General features: G+C 34.3%; 1 protein-coding gene across 3 annotated transcripts in view; it reads left to right on the top strand.

Moving 5' to 3' along the window:
- Window positions 1–19,575, top strand: part of LOC124360067 (facilitated trehalose transporter Tret1-like) — a 62,564-nt gene that overhangs the window by 37,950 nt on the left and 5,039 nt on the right. The window contains exons 2-5 of one of the 3 annotated variants that reach the window (XM_046813331.1): window positions 8,694–8,823; window positions 12,713–12,848; window positions 15,869–16,048; window positions 16,790–16,995. In XM_046813331.1, the coding sequence (XP_046669287.1) occupies window positions 8,694–8,823; window positions 12,713–12,848; window positions 15,869–16,048; window positions 16,790–16,995 (652 nt within the window). The other 2 variants (XM_046813332.1, XM_046813333.1) reach the window with 2 other exon arrangements.

The following is a 19,575-nucleotide window of genomic DNA, read 5'->3' as shown; positions in this document are numbered from 1 at the left end:
TGCTTCGTCTGATCTAGTATTATCCAAAGATGTTTCTTTTTACCAAACTGAAGAGAGTTTTCAGCAAATGCTAACGAATTGCAAAATATGACTTTCAGAGCAAAAATTTCAGAATGGCATAAAACATTCACAACAAGACCAAACAAAATCGATAACGACGGATCAATCTGCCTTAAACCACTCGATAGACATCTCTCCTGCTCCTACAAAGCACTGTCAAACGTTGTTCACGAACTCTCAAAACCCACGTGGCACTCGTAACAAGGAGAGCTTGCTAATGAGATGACCTGTGGTTTGAAGGAATATTATACAGTGTGTATCTCACATCTTACAAGACGTGAGATAGTTGTGTGGGACGTTACCTTGACAGTGAAGGACTGTCGGGAATACCCTTAGCAATCCGAACACGTTGTTTCTTAGGTGAAGGACATGACATTTTGGCCTTATGACTTGATGAATAACAATCGTAAATAAATCTATACGAACTCAACTTCTCTAAATTACTATTTTCCTTTTAGTTAGTACAGATATTCTCACTGTATTTACAGAGTTCGGACATCCTACTACCAAATTTATGATATTGTACATGCTATACACATTTTATTCAATTTGTTAGTTATCTGTTTTACAAACACTTTCCAGCTGCTCAAAGTCCTTGAAATAGAACGGCGTCTGAGTCTGATTTTTTTAAACCCTTGCAAATTTTGTTATTTTAAATCCAAATTCTGTACTAAATGTAGTTTTTTCAACAAAATAAAGTATTTAGCACTTTATATGTCAAACATTAAGTCAATTTCATTTTCATAAAATTCATGGATATACAAAAAACCTTTACAGGTAACAACTGTACGGTATTAAATATTTTGCAGCTTGAAATTTGTTGTAGTGGGCTTCACACTCTGGCCTACAGTGGTTGATGTATAGAGGTATTTTTGTTTGCATAAAGTCCAAGCCCAGCTATCGTTTGCAAGTTCGTTATCTTTATAATACGCTTGCACTATAGACTAGTTCGCTGATAAGCGCTGCCGTGAAACTAGTTCTAGTGAATACACATTCTAGAGTAATGTATAAACCTATGTTAGCATTAAACGATTGTAAACAAGAAACTATTAAACAAGATTACAAAGAAAGTACCTAACCCGGCCGTGGTTGATTTTCCTTGGTTCCCGATCAAGAATATATACATACATACACAGGACAGAGAAGTCTACTTCTGTCAAAAGACAACTAAGGTGAGTTTTATAACGGGCTTTAAATATATAGCTCTAGTAACAGTCAGATAGTAACTTTGAATTTTACATCAACATAACAGTACTAACCATATACTGCATACTTAACATTTACTAAAATGTACAGTTACAAGTATATATTTATTACAATTTTTTATTTTCTTATCTGGATATTTTCTTACTCTATATGCTAAACAGTGGTTACAGAAAAGGTGGATATAAAAAAAGTTATGATATTATCTATGCTTCCACTACTATAAATGTAAACAATTTGAAAATTGTTGTTAAGTTAAATTCGTAATAACAAAATTGGCGTTTATTGATAAAACCCATCCTATCTTTTTTAAATTGGACAAACAATTTCAGATTTTTTATATACAAGGAAAAACTTGTATTAACTTATATGAATAAACTATACTTTTTACTTGTACTTGTATTTTTTTAAGTAAATACATAGTTCTATGTGAATAAAATACAATAATTTACTTTTATTTATTTTACTTTTCTCGACAGGTACTTACTTATACCAAAATACACGAATACGTTTTATTATTTACTAATGGTTTGATGTGAATAAATATCAAGCTGTTGTTTTGTTTACAAGCATTAAAGAGTAAACTTTAAAATATTATTGACCTGGGGAAAAAAAGATTATCTTTCATAATTTTAACTCTATTGATAGAGTTAAAATTCCCTTCGGTTTTGACCTGCACCAAAATTAACACGGCTGAGGATTAATATCTTTCTTACGGGACATTTCTCTATCGAATTCAATAAAACCCAGGATTCTGGTTTAATGCACCTTGGCTCCTGGATCCTAAACTATAACAGAAGTATTATTTACCAATCTAAAAATAGTAACTAAATCACATTTGTTACTATGTCACATGATAAATTTCATATGGCTGTAGGGTAGCTGTTAACAAATTAGTTTTCCTCCGTTACCATAATGGTTAAACATAAGACCAATTTGATAATTTAAGAATTTTATTTTTATTTTGACCTTTTGATCCGGTCAGATGACGTGATTTTAAAAAGGCTCTGTCCTCAGCAGTGGCGTAGCGAAGGGGGGAGTCCAGGAGGTCCGGACCCCCCCCCCCCCCCGACATTTTAAAGACATATTAAAAAATAAAGCATGGAGCAGGAAAAAGGAGAGTTATCATTACTCTTGTCTACAAACATTAAATTGATTGATTTAATTGATTAAAGTGACCGTTGTTAAAAATATAATTGTCCTTTCGTTTTAAACCATAAAGTACTTTTGGGCTCGGCCTTTCGGACAGTGTAGTGTAATCACGGTAATTTTTATAGGGCGCGGTCACGTGACTTCGCAAAGTAACCTGAACCGTAAACACGGCGAACAGTTTATATTAGCGACCACTTCGTTCAAATTCGTTTTGAGGACGTAAAAATTACTGCTTAGAATTAAATTTAAGACGTTGATTTTAGGTGTCATTAAACTGTAGACGTATATATAATTATCGAAAAAGAAAATATAAAAAATCACTTTCGGTCGGAAAATACACTTGAAAAACTCTACTGATTAGAACTTCAACTAATTTGGACTTCAGTGGTTGAGGTAAATGTGGTGTTTTCGATTGAGTTAGGATGACGATTTTTGTTATCATTAAACTGTACAATGTTCAGTTAGTTGCCTATATAATTATCAAGCAAAAAATCACTTCCGGTCGGTAAGTACCGAAGAAAAGCTCTTTACGGATTCAAGTTTTGACGATTTTGGATTTCCCTGGTTGAGTGGTTGAGGTAAAAGTGGTAATTATAAGGACGTTTATTTTACGTATTAATTCAACGTCGACTAATACATATATAATTATCGAGAAACAAAACAATAAAATCACTTCCGGTCGAAAAATGCCGAGGAAAAGGTCTACTGATTCAGATTTTGACGATTTTGGTAAAAGTGGTACTTAGAATTATGTTAGAAAATTTATTTTAGGTATCAATTGAACGCCGACTAATACCTATATAATTATCGGAGAAAAATGTTTAAAAAAACACTTCCGGTCGGATAATACACCGGAAAAAACTCTACCGATAAGAGAAGTTCCGACTACTTTGGATTTCACTGACTGATGTATTATTTCATTTTTCTTAGTATATTCCGATCGGAAGTGATTATTTTTGTTCTTTTTTTCTCGATAATTATATATTTATTAGTCTGCGTTGAATTAATACCTAAAATCAATATCCTAACATATAAGTACCACTTTTACCTCAACCAGTGAAATCCAAAAATCGTCAAAACTTGAATCTGTAGAGAGCTTTTCTTAGGTATTTACCGACCGAAAGTGATTTTTTTTCTCGATAATTATATAGATAGTCGAGTACAGGTTAATGATAACAAAAATCGTCGTCCTAACTCAATCAAAAATACCACGTTTACCTCAATAACTGAAGTCTGAAGTAGTTGAAGTTCTAATCATTAGAGTTTTTCAGGTGTATTTTTATTTCCGACCGAAAGTTGAGAATTTTCCCCCCGATAATTAGATACTCGTCTACAGTGTAATGATACAAAAAATCGTCATTATAACTCATTCATAAATACCTCAATCAGTGAAATCCAAAACAGCCGAACTTCTAATCAGTAGAGTTTTTTCCGGTGCATTTTCCGACAGTTAGTTTGATCTGTACCCGAGCAACACTCGAAAATTTTGCCCTCCTTTTCGAGGGGGTTTTCGGCCGTCAGTGGCCCAATGTCCCCGAAGGGGTATTTCATTTTCTCCACAGAATATAGTTGTGTCAATTATACGCTTGAGTGAAGCTCTGTTTTGTTCTTTTTCTTCTGATTGAGGTAAGGTTTCCGAACGTTAGTTTGATCTGATCTGTACTCGAACAACGCTCGAAAAATTGCCCTTCTTTTCTAATGAATTTTCGGCCGTCCAAGCGGCCCAATGTCCCCGAAGGGGTATTTCATTTTCTCCACAGAATATAGTTGTGTCAATTATACGCTTGAGTGAAGCTCTGTTTTGTTTCCTTTTCTTTCTTATCCAGTGAATCCAACATCACTTTGGTTCCTTCTACTCGGCCAGAATCGAACTTCGTAAAGTTTCTGTAGCTATACAAGAAAAATTTGTGGTTCTAGAGTTGGTATGAGAGTTGAATTTGCCTATTACATCTTTCCAATTTCTATAAGGCTAGTTACTAAGGCTCCATATTTTTGGGTATTTAACTTTTACCAGTGAACTCATTGGCAAATAACACACAAAAACGTCACCCGGATCACCCGGTTTCGGACCCAAATTTTCGGACCCCCCGAACGAAATTTCTGGCTACGCTACTGGTCCTCAGTAATGTTGCTTGGCACGGACTTCGATCTTAACAGAGCGCAGGAAGTTTCTTAGTAAGTTTGGGTCTCATTTCTCGGATTCTTTGGAGAGTCACAATTGGATTCGGGTCCAAAGCAGCTGTATTTCTGGACTTAGGTGCAATAAGTTGATCACCAGATATGCGTGTGCCCATCCATCCTGCATGGGTGATTAGCTAAGTTAAATGTTCACTGGCTTGAACTCATTTACAATTTCTCGTGATCAGATTCTAGAATAATGGGTTCCCACATTAAGTCATTTAAAATACATGTTCACAGGAAGGAAGAGATACTATTGTTTTTGTTTGCAATTCCATCAAGCTCTATGACTGGGAAACTGAAAGACGGATACAATTACATCGCACCTCTATTGTCTCAACATTGCTGTTTTGTTCCTATATGGTCTAATTGCAATAATTTATGTGTATATTTATGAATTAAGAGTAGGGGAAGGTGTTGTACCTTTGACCAATTTTCAGTTCTGTATTTTTGTAGCCTTTAATTTTTCTGTAATGTAGACTTTTTTATATTAAAATAATGTTTACTATGTTCCCCACCTATTCCAGACCATTTAAATTTTTTATATAGATCTAACGAATTTTTCTTTATTTTTGAAAATTTCTTTACATGGTGGTCAAAAGTACAACAACATGTTGTACCTTTGACCAGGGGGTGTTGTACCTTTGACTAGGTTACTAAATAACAACACTTTACATTAAAAAAGAAACATTTATTCAAGATTACAAAATTTAAACATATTGAACATTTTCAGATAGTTAATTACTGGTTATTCTACATTATTGTTTTCAAAATTAACTTCAAATTTCAAGCGATCCTTTAGTCGGGTAGATCCTCCAGCTACTTTTGGATCTGGTAGCTTAGCCACAACATCTTGTATTGGGATATCATATATGTTGTAATCTTCCTTAATAAAAGATGAACTACTAGGCTTTCTTTTTAAAAACTGTACTTTTAAGTCTTCATCATCCACTTCATGTATTTCAGCCACAAAATACTTTGAGGTTTTCTTGGTTGTTATGTTAACAAGAACAAAAACCCCCTTAGATAAATCTTTTCCTTCAAAAGAAAGAACTGGCTCTTCAGATACTTCATTAATCCAACTATCATCAGAAAAATTAAGATCACTTTGACCAGATGAAATCTCTATGTCCGACTCAGAACTACCATTATGAGATTCAAATAGATTTTTTTTCACTTTTTTTGTGCAAGGTCCAGAATTCTTTTTGCCTTGTTTAGGCCTAACTGACGTCTTAGGTCTAGATATCTTTTGCAGTTTGGCAGCCTCCAATGCTTGTTTTTCAGGTGTGTCAGTTAGAATTTTAGATTTTCCTTTGGGCCGACCTTTTCGTGTCACATTTTTTGGCTGTGCCTTTGGAAAAGGTCTGATATCTTCCGGAGAAACTACAATTAAGGCTGATGGTAAGTTAAGTGGACTATTTGGTCCATTTAGAGGTTGGCTTATTGATGGAGTACTTTCTACAGCACAAGGAATTTTACTAGCTCCTTCAGGTTCTTGCAATGGCAATGGCAATGGTCTGTCGGTAACAGCTGATGGAAGAAAGTCTTCTTCTTGAAAAGTATTTTCATTAAATGGAACAAAGCCCGAAACTTTAAATCCCTTAATTATATTACTTGGGGTTACAGCTCTGGTGTAGACATTGCCAGCCAGTTTTGGAACATCATAAATAGTTATAGGTTTTCCAGCATTGCCTGGATTTATCATCCAATTATTGGCCTCCTGGTGGTAAAAAGTTTTAAATGGCCCAAACACACCTCTGTCCAAAGGCTGCATCTTATGACTAGTATGAGGATGGAACGTCATAAGAGTAACGCCATTTGCTTTAGCCATATCTATAACAGGAATCGAGACATGAGATTCATGGTTATCCAGCAACAAAAGAGCTGGCCTTTCTTTACTTGGTCTTACATGGTTGATAAAATGATTGAAAAACTGTAAGAAGATGGATTCGTTGGACCAACCAGAGGGATTCGCAGCTCCAATTGACCCCGGAGGTGCTCCATTTAGCATAAATTGTTTAAAATTTACTCTTGGGAATACAAAAAGAGGTGGAATGTGGTTGCCAGAAGCACTTACTGCTGTAATGATTGTTACGGTAGATCCTCTCTTGCCTGAGGTCATTCCTCCGACTTGCTTTTTCCCTTTTCGGGCAAGAACTTTTGGAGGCTCATGGACCGTGCTCACTCCGGTTTCATCACAGTTCCATATTTCACTAGGTTGGAATGGATGACGCTCAAGAACCTTTTTATAGTTACTGAAGACAGCTGCAACAGTTTCTTTGTTAAATGCAGAGGCTTGAGCCAAACTAGTGGCTTGAGGTTTCCGAAGAGATAGTTTATCATTATACTTCTTGTGAAAATCTCTCAGCCACTGTTTTCCAGCACTTTTGTTGGCAGTCCATGATGGATCCATGACTTTATTATTTGCTTTGGCAAAATCATAAGCTAAACGCATTATCTGGCATTTAGTGAGACCGTAATGCATGTCAGCTGCCATTGTCAAATACTGAAGAAGTAACTCCTCTTCACTCTCATTGAACACCTTCTTAGGTGTTTTAGGAATATATGAATAAGTAGAATTACTACTACCTGACTGTCTGTGTTTGTTGAGGTGGAAAATTACTGTAGGCTTCTTTAGGTTAAAGTGTCTTGACGCCTCCCCAATAGTCATCTTCTTCGAGAGGATAAAAGCAATGGCAGTCTCAATATCCTCCTTGTTAATTGGTTTTCGTTTTACTCCTGTTTTACTTCTTGGCATCTTGGAAGCACTCCAACTGTCTAAAACAAAGCAACAGCATTATTAACAATTTGATTAGCATTAACGTAGAGCTATTGGTATGTGATGAGGTACAAAGAACAAAGGATGATGAAAGGACGCCAAACCTTTTCAAAGAACAAAGTAAAGTAAAAAACATTATCGCCAGAGCGTAGAAAAAAACTTGACAGAAAGTCGTACAAAATAGCACTGCAAGAAGGGCTCAAAAAACAAAATACTTTTGTGTTAATATTTAAAACTAGGCTATTTAGTTAATTACTACTTTTTTAAATGTGAGTATTGTACCTTTGACCTGGTCAAAGGAACAACACCTGATGGTGGTCAAAGGTACAACACATGGTCAAATATTTTTCAAGACTACACTACTATTTTTAGGTTAGTAGCACCATTTTAAAACTTTCAAATATAGTTTTTAAATAGTTAATAAATGATTAGCTTTTTGTTGCACCGGTCTAAGATAAATACAACAAAAGTTATTAGACAGAGAGTAAGAGTAAAAATACTTACTTTTGAGTGATAAAAGTAGAAATCAATTTATTAGATGATCACCATAACACATTCAGCTTCTTATGCAGGATGAGCAGTGCCTCTGGTGGACAAGCTTTGCACTAAACATATGATCTTCAGTTAACACTGCTAGATAGCACCACAAGCTTGCATGGTCAAAGGTACAATACGGTCAAAGGTACACCTTCCCCTATGATAACTGTACCAATTTTAAATAATTTAAATGAGAGTTGATTTACAATTTAATTTTGTTTTAAGTAACATAAGAATTTAGTTCTAGTATATTCTTTATTATTAATTGACCACTCAACTAGATTTTAACAATAATCAAAATTGTTGAAAATGTTAAATCATATTATTAATGTTTATCATCGTATTGTCAATGAATAGCTTTCCAAATATTTAAATATTTGGTTTGTTTGGTTATTTATTAATATTTGTTCTCTTATTTTGGATAGAGTAATTTTAAACAGTGTTTATTGGTACAATTAATATTGCCTGATCATAAATCATTCCATAAACGACTTTAATGTTTCAAATGTTTCTTAATTTTGGGGGATATGCAGCATTGCTGTATTTAGTAAAGGAATTTAAGGCATTGTTATATCAGGACAATGTGATATGCCACCATCTCATTGAATACATTTGACTTTTTAAAATTCTCGTATTTTGGGGAAGGAATGTCGTCCTATATTGGTTTGCTTACACTATGTCTGCAATGATATATTGTGTAATCTTAATTTTAAATTATGACTACAGTAACACAACTTCACATTGTGTCCCCACATGAACTGAAGGATTGCACGATATGTTACAGGACCAAGAGAGACCAGAGGTCTGTGGCAGCCGAACAGTTCATCCAGGAGAAGCAGGCACAGGAGGAGAAGGATCTCAAGGAACATGGACAAGTCAAGCACGTCAGTACCTTCAGGCAGGCATTGCCACAGGTACGTACAAAACAGTTCATCCAGGAGAAGCAGGCACATGAGGAGAAGGATCTCAAGGAACATGGACAAGTCAAGCACGTCAGTACCTTCAGGGAGACATTGCCTCAGGTACATACAAACAGTTCATCCAGGAGAAGCAGGCACAATAGGAGAAGGATCTCAAGGAACATGGACAAGTCAAGCACGTCAGTACCTTCAGGGAGACATTGCCTCAGGTACATACAAACAGTTCATCCAGGAGAAGCAGGCACAATAGGAGAAGGGTCTCAAGGAACATGGACAAGTCAAGCACGTCAGTACCTTCAGGGAGACATTGCCTCAGGTACATACAAACAGTTCATCCAGGAGAAGCAGGCACAATAGGAGAAGGGTCTCAAGGAACATGGACAAGTCAAGCACGTCAGTACCTTCAGGCAGGCATTCCCTCAGGTATGTACCATACAGTTCATCCATGAGAACCAGGCACAGTAGGAGAAGGATCTCAAGGAACATGGACAAGTCAAGCACGTCAGTACCTTCAGGCAGGCATTGCCACAGGTATGTACAAAACAGTTCATTCAGCAGAAGCAGGTACAGGAGGAGAAGGATCTCAAGGAACATGGACAAGTCAAGCACGTCAGTACCTTCAGGCAGGCATTGCCTCAGGTACGTTCGAAATATCAGTAATGCGTTCTTCAAAAGTGAAAAACTGGGGATATCTTTTATTTAAATTGGTAACCTACGAGGCATAGGGAAACCATTTAAAAGTGAAATTTGAAAACATCCATACAATTAGTTTGGCTATCTTTGTATATGTACCATGTATAATTATGTCCCTATATAAAGTATATCAGTACCGGTAAATCTGTTAACATTAACTGGGTAATGACTCAGATTGAAATAAATAAGAAATTAATATTACGTATGAAGAGGCTATTTTTGCTTAGTTTTCCATCTGTCTACGTTTATCCTTGAACACTCATAACTCCTAAATGGTTTTAGTTACATTGCTGTGATTTGGCATGTATATTTATTCATCTTAATATAACCCTAACTGTCAAAATAGTGATAGTTTTAAATTCGCAATCCAAATATCTTATAAAAACACATAAAAGTAAAAACTAACCTGGTGGTATTAAAATTCTTTTAAAAGATAAAACACATTCAGATCATTAATCAATAAGCATTTTTATTGCACTTATACAGTCTCATGTTAGAGGGGGGAGGGTTATATGTGATTTACATTGGTTTTAACTACAAGAACTTCCACACTATCAGTTAAACAGACATAAAATGTCTGTTTCAAGGAAAACATAAATGGAAAGTTAAAGGAGGATAAGGCTATATTTATCTTTTTTGAGTTGACAAATACATGATTTCTTAAAGTAGTTTATGGACACTTTTTCCTTTATGGTAAAGACAGTGTAAAGATAGACTTCATAATTCTTTTTTAGAATACGCCACTTAACAAATGTGTATCCTACTAGCAAGATACATATCCAACTGTGCAGTATAAAATTATCTCGTGTTTTACCATAAAACAAAATTATCACAGTTTCAATACAAATTCCCTTACATTATTACTAGAATTTACAAGGAACATTAATATTATAGTAGTCGTAATTTAAATTTCTTCCTGAAATCAACCTTAATATAACTATTTATAAAAAAATGTCAATAACAGGGTAGAGCCAAATAAAAAAATTCAAATTATTACATTTTTGAAGATACTTATTAAAACCTGAAAACTTTCTGACAAATGTAATTTACTAGCTCTTGAACAAATAAACCCATCTTTGATACACCGTCATCTAACTCAATGTTGCCTATATACAAATGAAGCTTCCTAAAAATTTCAAATTTGTAGGTTGGTTCGTTCTTGAAATATTGTGCGCACAGAAAGTGAATTGATATTTTTCTAGCCTGTTGAATGAGATACTATGCCAATGCTCAGCAAAAATAATAATGTACAGAATATGCATTTAGCCCCTATATGACTCTTTGAGTGGCAACTTTTTGTTTTGTAGACAACACATAAATCAAGCGGATATTTTGTGATCATGTCACACGTCATGGTGGGAATAACTGGTGATCAGCAGCGATATGGCAACTGACAACAGCGCTTAAAATGACTTCTAACTAATTACGTGCGTCTTACATTAGCTAGCTTTATAGTCATTAACAATTAACAATAGTCTATTGTTATTACCAATCATACAGTATAATTTGTGGAAAATCCAGAGGATGGTAAGGCATTCCATCCTGATATTTTTATATTCATTACTCAGGCTGCATCGGCTGTATAGTGCTAAAAGTTGGCTAGTTAGTATTGAAGGCCTAAGTGGTTATTTGGAGGCAATCACGCCTATTAATTACCAAGTTCCTGATACTGTCTGGTGAGATAGTACTTAAACAAGTTTAATTACAAATGTTGAATGTGTCATTATGAATTAGATTCCTTCTGGAATTTCTGGTTGTTAAACCCTAGAGTGTCCTACTGACTTTCAAAGGAAAGAGACTTTATGTCCTCATGTAACGTCTGGTAGACTAATTGGCTGAACGTTAGCGAAGCCTGTCATAAGGAGGCTGGAAAATATTTCATTTCTGTTTTTGTGCACATGATATCTTGAAAACGAACTTTTCATGAATTTCATTGATATACAAGGAACACTGAGTTCGATAATGGTTCATGTCTGAATTTGGCTGAGCTTTCCTGAACACTTTTACACGGGTCTCATGGATAATCATGATGGCAATGAGAAAATCTGAAAATAAAATAAATTTCAAAACACACTGGAGTACAGTCACAAGACTTGACCTAGCCTATTAGAAAGAAATGAGCTATAAACATGAAATTATGTATGCAACCTTAGTTAAGAAGCCTTGTTAGTACATTGGAAACTGAAAAGACGAGGAACTTCTTATTAGCTGTCATGTTCATTTGGTAAACCTAGTCGGCGAAGATGTACATAACTCCTGGAAATCTTCCTTAAATGCTAATAATTAACTACGAGTATATTCTATGACTTAAGAATAATTAGTTTAGATCCCAGAATAAATTTGTGCATTTTTGGTTTAAATTAAATTTTTTAGTGTCTGGTTTTCTCCCATACTATCACTATATTATATGAGTATAGTATATTGATAGAACAGAATTCTCTACATTGTAGAGGCTCCTTTGTTATTGGAATTCTCTTATTTATTTAAAAACAAACCCTTCAATAATATCATTTTTATTTTGTTAGACATTTTGTTTTCAAAGAAAACGTTATTAGATCCACGGCTGAAATTCAGTTGTGGGTTTGATGATGTTTTCTTTGACACTGAAAAACCTCTAAAAAATAAACATTGTATTTTTGGAGGAATGTTTGTCTTTAAATTAATTAAAGAATGAGAGTTTATTGTAGAAGATGGATGATTTGAAAGGATAACAGTTTATTGGACATTGCCATCATTATTGTTACTATTATGACTAAAGACAGTTAATACACCAAATTAAGCTGTCCTATATAGGATTAGAATCCTAGTACTATATGGGTTAATGTTACATGTTAAAATGTAACTCTACATATAGGTCACAAATATCCTTTAGAGTTGTGCTCTATTTTTGTAGCATTAACAATGGCATCTTCGAAATTTTGTGATCCTTACAATGTACAATTCGCTATGCAGTTATAAATTGTTAATGCCTCCCAAATGAAACTGTTATTAAATTACCAGTATTGCATTCATTGATTTGGGTGACAACAGACCATTAGTCTGCCCTAGTCCAATTCTGTCTTGCTCATGTTCAGGAATTCTGCAGCTGAACTTCTATTGTGGAATGCTATCAAACTCTACAGGAGACAAACATATTTTACAGCATTCCTGAGCATCCATCATAATCCACTAATCTAATATTTCTGTTCAGGTATTGGCAAGTACAGCTAAAAATCTCATACTACTCGACCTGGGAATGACGATTGCATTTCCCACGATTGTCATTCCAGTTTTACTCAAGGCGAAATCTGGACTGTCTTTTAGCACCACACAAGCATCATGGTTTGGTAAGTGCTGCCAAACTTCTAGATCCTTTTAACTTGGTGTAACTTATTCATTTATCTTTTAACTTTCTTTCTAGTTATTTATTAAGTAAGGTCCACATGAATGTATAAGAATAGATCATGCCTCTAAATGACTAACATGATGTAATTCATGCTGTGGTAAAGTAATATACATGGGTATTGTTAAATTCTGGATGGTCAAAATTTTGTCACTTTAAAAACGTTTTTAAACTTTAACAGTTTTAACTTATTTAATAGTTTTAGCTAAGAAATGAATATTTAATTTTCCAGACTGATTCACATTTTGTCTCGTCTTATTTCAACATGACATATTACTTAATCTGTACTTAGAATTATATATAGTAACAGTTTTTTGTTGTTTTGAATCATCTCTCCAGCATTCAGTAGTGTTGCAAAGTTAATTATTGTTTGACAGTTATCTGTAGCAAATAGATCATCCAGCTTTCACATGTTTTTAATTACCTATGTAGTGATTTAACGATTTTGCCGAGTGAGGCATGTCATGTGATACCCTTAAAATTACTATTGGATCTAAACTTTAACTTTAAATTTACCCCATACCTTGTTTTACCTAAAGGAATATATTTTTCATTTATTTGATTCATAATGATTTGCAGTAATTAAAAAATATTGATATGACTTAAATATGCCATTCATGGTCTGTATAATGTGCTTATGATCGCATTATACTAGAAAATATAATGCGATCAACACAGAATAGTTGTCACATATGTGAGATTAAACATTGTGTTATGTATAATCTCAAAAACATGCAATAATATAAAAATGTATGCAAGTTACAAGCAACTTACACACTTATGTACTTAATTTTTATAATACATTAATATTGGACATAAAAAATTAAAATTTAACAAGAAGTCCTCAACAATACAGAGGCTGGACAGAATGTTACAAAACATTCACAGCCTTGACCAACTTTGCAACTCTCTCTTTACATCTCGTGTTAGCATAAATTTTCATAGCTTGTTAATTAATATACTTTATAAAATAGACTACGCTTTTAAAGTACTTCTCAGCAACATTTATTAAAGTTTTCTTTTTTATATTGTTTTATTTTATTTTTATTGTGTAGTTATGTATGTTATATACATGTATTATATCTAGACAAATAATAATTAGTATATTATTTTTAAATACAAAATTTTTATCTGGTTAATTGAAAGTGATAATGACATTCAATATATAAAATTATTCCTTTTGATACATTGAGAAAAAAAAAGTAGATCTCATGCTTGGAGCAAAATATCATCTGTAAATGTCAAATTAACAGTTTTAAACTATTTGAGGTCAATTTTTACAACGTTACTGCTATAAAGACTGTTTATTGCCTCATATTAATAATATTTGCAGAACTTTCATTTCCAAACCAGAAAGTGTCATAATAGGCCTAGTTGTAAGAACATAAGTGATTTTTTAATGTGGAATGTTTAACACTGTATTTTTTTTATACAAGACGCCATAACTAAAAAAAGTTGTATGTATGTAAAAACCCATCAATTTACATAATTAAATTAAATACATACATATGTGTCAAACCTCTATTTGATACAACAGAAAAAAATGTTTTCATCCCAACAGAATAATTTATTCTGCTTAATCCAAAACTTGATCTAATCCTCAGGAACATTCGTTTCTGTAAGGTTTATACCTTTCAGTGGAACCTACACTATGACCTAATGCAAAAACCGATGTGTCACTTATAGACGGACAACCCTATATAAAAAACCCCAACCGCCCAGAAGTGGCACATTACTAAACGTGTATGTCAAGATATTGGGGTGGATTTTGGATAAGTCTGGTCTACTGTGGAGATGACTGTTAGGGTGGATGGAGCTCCTTCAGTGTTTTAGGCCTGGGCATGAGAGAGTGCTGTTCCCTGACCACTTTGACTGGAGAAGCTGGAATAAAGCTGGATGTTTCCTTCTTCAGAGATGACTGGGATATAGTGCCTATCCCTCACCATAGATCTCCTGACAGAGGGCTGCTCCTACCCTTATCCTCATCCATCCTAAATACCCTGTCACTCTGGAAGAAAATGCAAAAGTCTTTATAGGACAAAGTGGAACAAAAGGTTTCTCACCTTCTTGACCTTAGAGAACAAAAAAGTAGAATATCCTTGCAAGAGAATATTATTAATATTTTGAATAGCTTTGGGAGAAAAGCCTCTTATGGTTCCTGGATATGCTGATGAAATTACACAGCAATAGTTTTGTCGGATTTTGAATTCAGTTGACTTAAAAAGCTGAGTGCTTTTTAATTTTCAGAAGAAAAAGGGAGGAAATTAGTAAGAATGTTAAGTTTACTAATTACAGCATCTGAAGTCTAACACTGTGACAGATTTGACTCCTGGAATCTGGAATGAACATCCATCTGAAGAGATCCAAAACAGACAGTAATGAATAAGCTCAAAACAAACTCTCTACATCGTTTCGATATCAGAGACATCTGGACTACAAACAAATGTAATCAAGATGAAGTAGTGTTCTCATTGTCTCATCAGTTACATAATTGAGTGCACTACAATGTTTTTCAGACAGTCTTAAATCACGGAGGAGTTGATTCAGTAAGAATGTTGAGTTCAGCTCCAGTTCACCTTCCACTTATTACAACGCCTGAAGTCTACTGGATGTTGATTCCAGATTCCAGGAGTCAAATCTGTTAATCATTAGACTTCAGACCCTGCAATAAGTGGAAGGTAAACTGGAGCTGAACTTAACATTCCTATTGAACCAACCCTTCCCACCATTGCCCTACATTATGTGTAGGAAATTAGTGTTTATAATGCAGAAACATATCGGAATACATTATTTTAGTGATACTATGGTAGTACTCTCTGATATGTCACTCTGAAAACAAACGTAAAGATTCTTTTAGAATAAAGGTATTGCATGAGAGATTGTATCCTAAGTGATAAAATAACCTCATCCAAGTTTTCATTTATTGTATTATGGAATGTTCTCATTGAGTGTTATGTTCCATAGGTAGCATTGGGTTCATATGCCAGCCCCTGGGCAGCGTGTTGTCAGGTATCGTTCTGGAGCCATTGGGTAGGAAGTACTCTATGTTGCTGGTCAACGTCCCCCACATCTTCGGCTGGTATCTGTTCTACTCTGCAAGCTCACTGGTCACTCTCTTCACTGCTATCATCATCATGGGCTTAGGTATTTATTACAGGTTGTATTGGTGTAACTTACCATTAAGTTGTAGACATTTCTGTTAAAAAGTGCTAACATTCTCACTCTCAGTTTTGAGATGGATGCCACTTTGATCAGTGAGGAGAGTGTAATGTGACAGACATGCTTGTGTAACTAATTATGATGCTTGGAAACTTTACAAGAGTAGTCGTAATATAGATTTGTGCATTTAATTATTTTATTGAAACCCACTTTCTTCTCATTAGTCTATAAATATGATGAAAATTTGTAAGAAAAGTGAAAATTTGTTAGGGATTTTGTCCATTTTAATGTGCCGTACCTTCCTACTGCCAAAATAGTTACCTTCAATTACATTTATCCTGGAGTATAACAAATACAAAACTAAATAAATGTTAACTATATATATATATATAAAGACAGTAAAGAATTTGAATTTAAAATTCTGTAAATATTTAGAGAACATAATACCATTCTAAACACTCCAAATTGTGTAGTCATTTATTTCACCATTTAAATATCCTAGCTATTACATATAATTTGATTACTTTCTCTGAGCTATTATGTATTATGTAAGTGTAAGTAGTCTAAAAACATAACTGAAAAAAAATCCTTTAAAAATATTTAAAATTCCTTAAAAACAAGTTATTAAAAAAAGTTTTTTATTTTTACAATTAAAGTTTATATAGATTATCTAATGTTAAGAGAAAATATTGTATTTTGTACTATATTTGCATTATAATGTTCCAGGTGTGGGTTTCATGGAAGCTCCAATTATAACCTACGTTGGTGAAATCAGCGAACCCAGATTCAGAGGTATCCTGACTTCATACGCTGGGATATTCGTCTCTCTAGGGTTCGTGCTGATCTACGCGATGGGGAACTTCACAGACTGGCAACACGTAGCAGCAATCAGTTGTTGTGTGCCTATCATCACAATCATCGCCATATCACAAGTAAGGCTTTGTGTACTTTGAGATATTCAGCTCTCTAGGGTTCGTACTGATCTAAGTAATGGGGAACTTCACAGACTGGCAACACGTAGCAGCAATCAGTTGTTGTGTGCCTATCATCACAATCATCGCCATATCACAACTAAAGCTTTGTATAGTTTGAGATATTCATCTCCATAGGATTCATGCTGAGAACTTCACATACAACATGTAGTATCATCAGTTATGGTATATAAATCATTACTATCATTTCTACGTCTCAGAATAAACTTTGTAACAATTTTTTTTTATCTCTTAACTCTTTACTTTACTTGTAATTTTTTAACATTTATGGGATATAACTCCAAAACTGAGGCAAAATCAATAAATAAATTAACTTTAGTTTGAGATATCTGAGTGGCTAGTGAAGTTCCCCATCCCCCATCTTGTGGGGTTTGTGAAGATCAGCACAAACCCCAAGAAGATTTGAGATATCAGTCTCCTTAGGGTATGTGCTGATCCATTCAATACGTAAATCCACAGGCTGGACCCAATCATATCAAGAATTTTTGTATCTTATAAGTGTAAAGTGACACTGTAGTTCTTTTTAGCCATAGCTAATGTCTACTATGCATCTTTTTATCAACAATATTAACAATAAAATAATTTTAAAAATTCAGTTCCTCATATGAATTGAGCCAAGGTTTAACTAAGAAGAAGGTATCACTTCATAAACCCATGAGGATCCACTGTAGTTGTATGGACACAGGGATACGTTGAGCACTCGCACAGATTGTTCATTTTTCACTTTATGATATAGGCTGATACGGGTTAATAACAAAATCACTGATAAGTTTTTGCTCCCATGTCCCAACTACCCAGTTGCTAGTAACTTTGTGTACTGACTTCTGTGGACTCTTAAATATTTTTTCCAGCACGCAATTTACAACACAGCAAAACATAGTCCTTCTGGCTCAGTCAGAAGATTTTGTAATAATTGAAATATGAATAATATAATTCTAATGGAATTGACATGTAATTGATATCTTGGGACCTGTTCAAGATACAAAAGAGGGCAAAAATATAGGAAAATGTCTTGTTTTTCCTAGATAAATAACAGAGTTGTGCAAGAATGTAGCCAGGAAAACATTTTTGGGATGTCCAGCGAAATTATATTTTCCTGTAGTGGACAGGGAGTAAGGCCCCATTTTGTCCCTTAAAAAGTTCTTGACCCGTTTTTTTTGTAGAGAACAATCCTTCAGCAGTACATGCCAGTAATACTAAATTATTTAAATAATCGTTTACTATAAAATTTATTGAAAAAATTGAAAATTTGGGGGGGCCCGGACCCCTTGGATCCCCTCGCTTGCTACGTCCTTGGAGTTATGAATTTTTTTAGTTTAAGCGGCTGCCATATTGGAACAAAACAGCATACCGGTCTAGACAATAAACTTATTTCAGATATTTATATGATAAGTTTTTATACAAAATTTCAACTTGTTTAGGCTTTTTTGGTCAGTTATCGTTTTTACGTGTTGTGTCATATAGGATCCTTCATCTATAGATATATCCATAAACTTTGGAATAGGGGATGTTTTGGGGCTATGGTAATGTTTGGTGAAGTTTTAAAGAAAGGTTTCTTAAGTGCTAACATGAGGACAGTTTACTGCAATACGCCGAGTTAGTATAAAAAAATCTATCGAAAACAATTTGGTCTTTCATTGAGTATAATTTATTACAACTAGTTTGAATTACCATAACTGAAAATTTAAAAAGCGTATTAGAAAGAACAGCCCTACATAAAATCATTTGTTATGTAAATACAAAAACTATTCCATCAAATAATTTGAACTTTGGTGTTATCATAGGCTAAAGGTAAGCCTGGAATAGTATCGGGATCATTTATTCAATGTATGCTATATGAATTCACAGGGTTGTATTCACACAAAGGTACTTTAATGTATGATTATATCCAAGAATTTGGATTTGTCAGTGATGAAATAATATTGGAAGCAACACTCAAATTTTATCCAATTTTGTCATACGTTTACTTCAATAATTGCTGTTATATCTGATAACTAGAGTTAAAGTTGCAAAACTAAAACGTACATGATTTGATTTCATTGTTATGATCTAGTATAGTGTTCCTTATGGCAGCTGTGTGAGACCAATTTTCTTCATAACCTCTCTGATAATGTAGGATTTTTTTACTTACTCATCTTGAGTGCAGAGTAATGCTGCTGCATTTATCTATCACTTGTGGCTGAACTGAGCAGCATCACTATTAATGGAATAAACACTAATCTGAACTACATCCTCAAATTAATGGTCATCCCACAACAGCGTGGTGTAATTAAAGCAAGTACTCAATCCAACTATGCAATTGCACCTTGGCAGTTATCCAGACTCTTTGTTCAATTGACATCCACTCCCCAGGAGAGTTCACTATCTTCCAGTTGATCCTACACTGGATACAGCTAAAACCGATGCGTCACTCAAATCTGGGCAACCCTATGGATGTCCAAGAGCGACACATTCTAATCGCAAATGTCAAGATATCGGAATGCAAGGGTAGATCGATAGGTCTAGTCTACTGAGGGGGAT

The sequence above is a fragment of the Homalodisca vitripennis genome, chromosome 4 (assembly GCF_021130785.1).
Source record: "Homalodisca vitripennis isolate AUS2020 chromosome 4, UT_GWSS_2.1, whole genome shotgun sequence".
In the NCBI taxonomy this organism is placed as follows: Eukaryota; Metazoa; Arthropoda; class Insecta; order Hemiptera; family Cicadellidae; genus Homalodisca; species Homalodisca vitripennis.
The sequence above is the reverse complement of the archived record's forward strand: the minus strand, read 5'-3'. Positions and strand labels throughout refer to the sequence as shown.